This window comes from Hippocampus comes, unplaced genomic scaffold (genome assembly GCF_001891065.2).
Source record: "Hippocampus comes isolate QL1 unplaced genomic scaffold, H_comes_QL1_v1.1 C16682424, whole genome shotgun sequence".
Lineage (NCBI taxonomy): Eukaryota > Metazoa > Chordata > Actinopteri > Syngnathiformes > Syngnathidae > Hippocampus > Hippocampus comes.
In genome coordinates this window covers 1-687 of record NW_017836575.1, presented here as the reverse complement: position 1 = coordinate 687, position 687 = coordinate 1, and the positions used below count along the sequence as shown (strand labels likewise).

General features: G+C 54.0%; 1 protein-coding gene across 1 annotated transcript; it reads right to left on the bottom strand.

The window, feature by feature from the left end:
* Positions 1 to 27: 27 nt before the first annotated feature.
* Positions 28 to 602, bottom strand: LOC109508882 (arf-GAP with dual PH domain-containing protein 1-like; the record flags this gene model as incomplete). Its single annotated transcript, XM_019858819.1, has 2 exons — positions 28 to 270; positions 409 to 602. Coding segments are annotated over 2 exons (290 nt in total), but the record flags the coding sequence as incomplete, so codon positions are not given.
* Between the last annotated feature and the right edge of the window lie 85 nt (positions 603 to 687).

The window sequence follows — 687 nt, the reverse complement described above, 5'->3', positions numbered from 1 at the left end:
GGCAGCAGCGTATTGGACTTTCTTTTGAGTTCTAGCAAATACATCGCAGCAAATGCTCTTTAAAACGGTCACTTTGACAGTGTATTGCATGCACGCTATCGACGCTGTCCGATGCGGCCGATCGCCTCCGTCCGCACCGGTCCGAGCGCCGTCGACAAACGATCGGCGCCTCACTTACGCGCAGTCTTTGGAAGTGGGCCGGTAGTAGAAGGCGGGGACCGTCTGCTCGTATTTAGCGTTGGCCGCGAGGTTGCCCACGGAGTCCATCAGCTGCAGGAGGGAAGGAAGAGAAACGCCATGCCTGTCAGCGATAAGCTATCATCGCGCGCGCACGCTGCGTTGCGGTGACGCTTGCGGGGGAGCCGCCGTGCTGCTCTTTCGTTTGCGCGAAAAAGTGTCAGCGTTCACCTCCAGCTGCGCTGCGGTCCACGGGTCCAGCAGCAGAGACTTGACCTTGCTGATCTGAGCGATATTTCTGTGCAGGCCTGAGCAGCTGTGGCACACAAACACACCCAGGGTATACGATGCCCACTCGGGATCTATGACACGCACGCACAAACACAAACGCACACACAATGTTGTGACATCTCGTTTCGGTGAATCTCATTGGATCCGCTATCATCTCTTAGGCACGGTTGATCTTTGAAGGACCGCTTCATATATATATATATATATATATATATATAT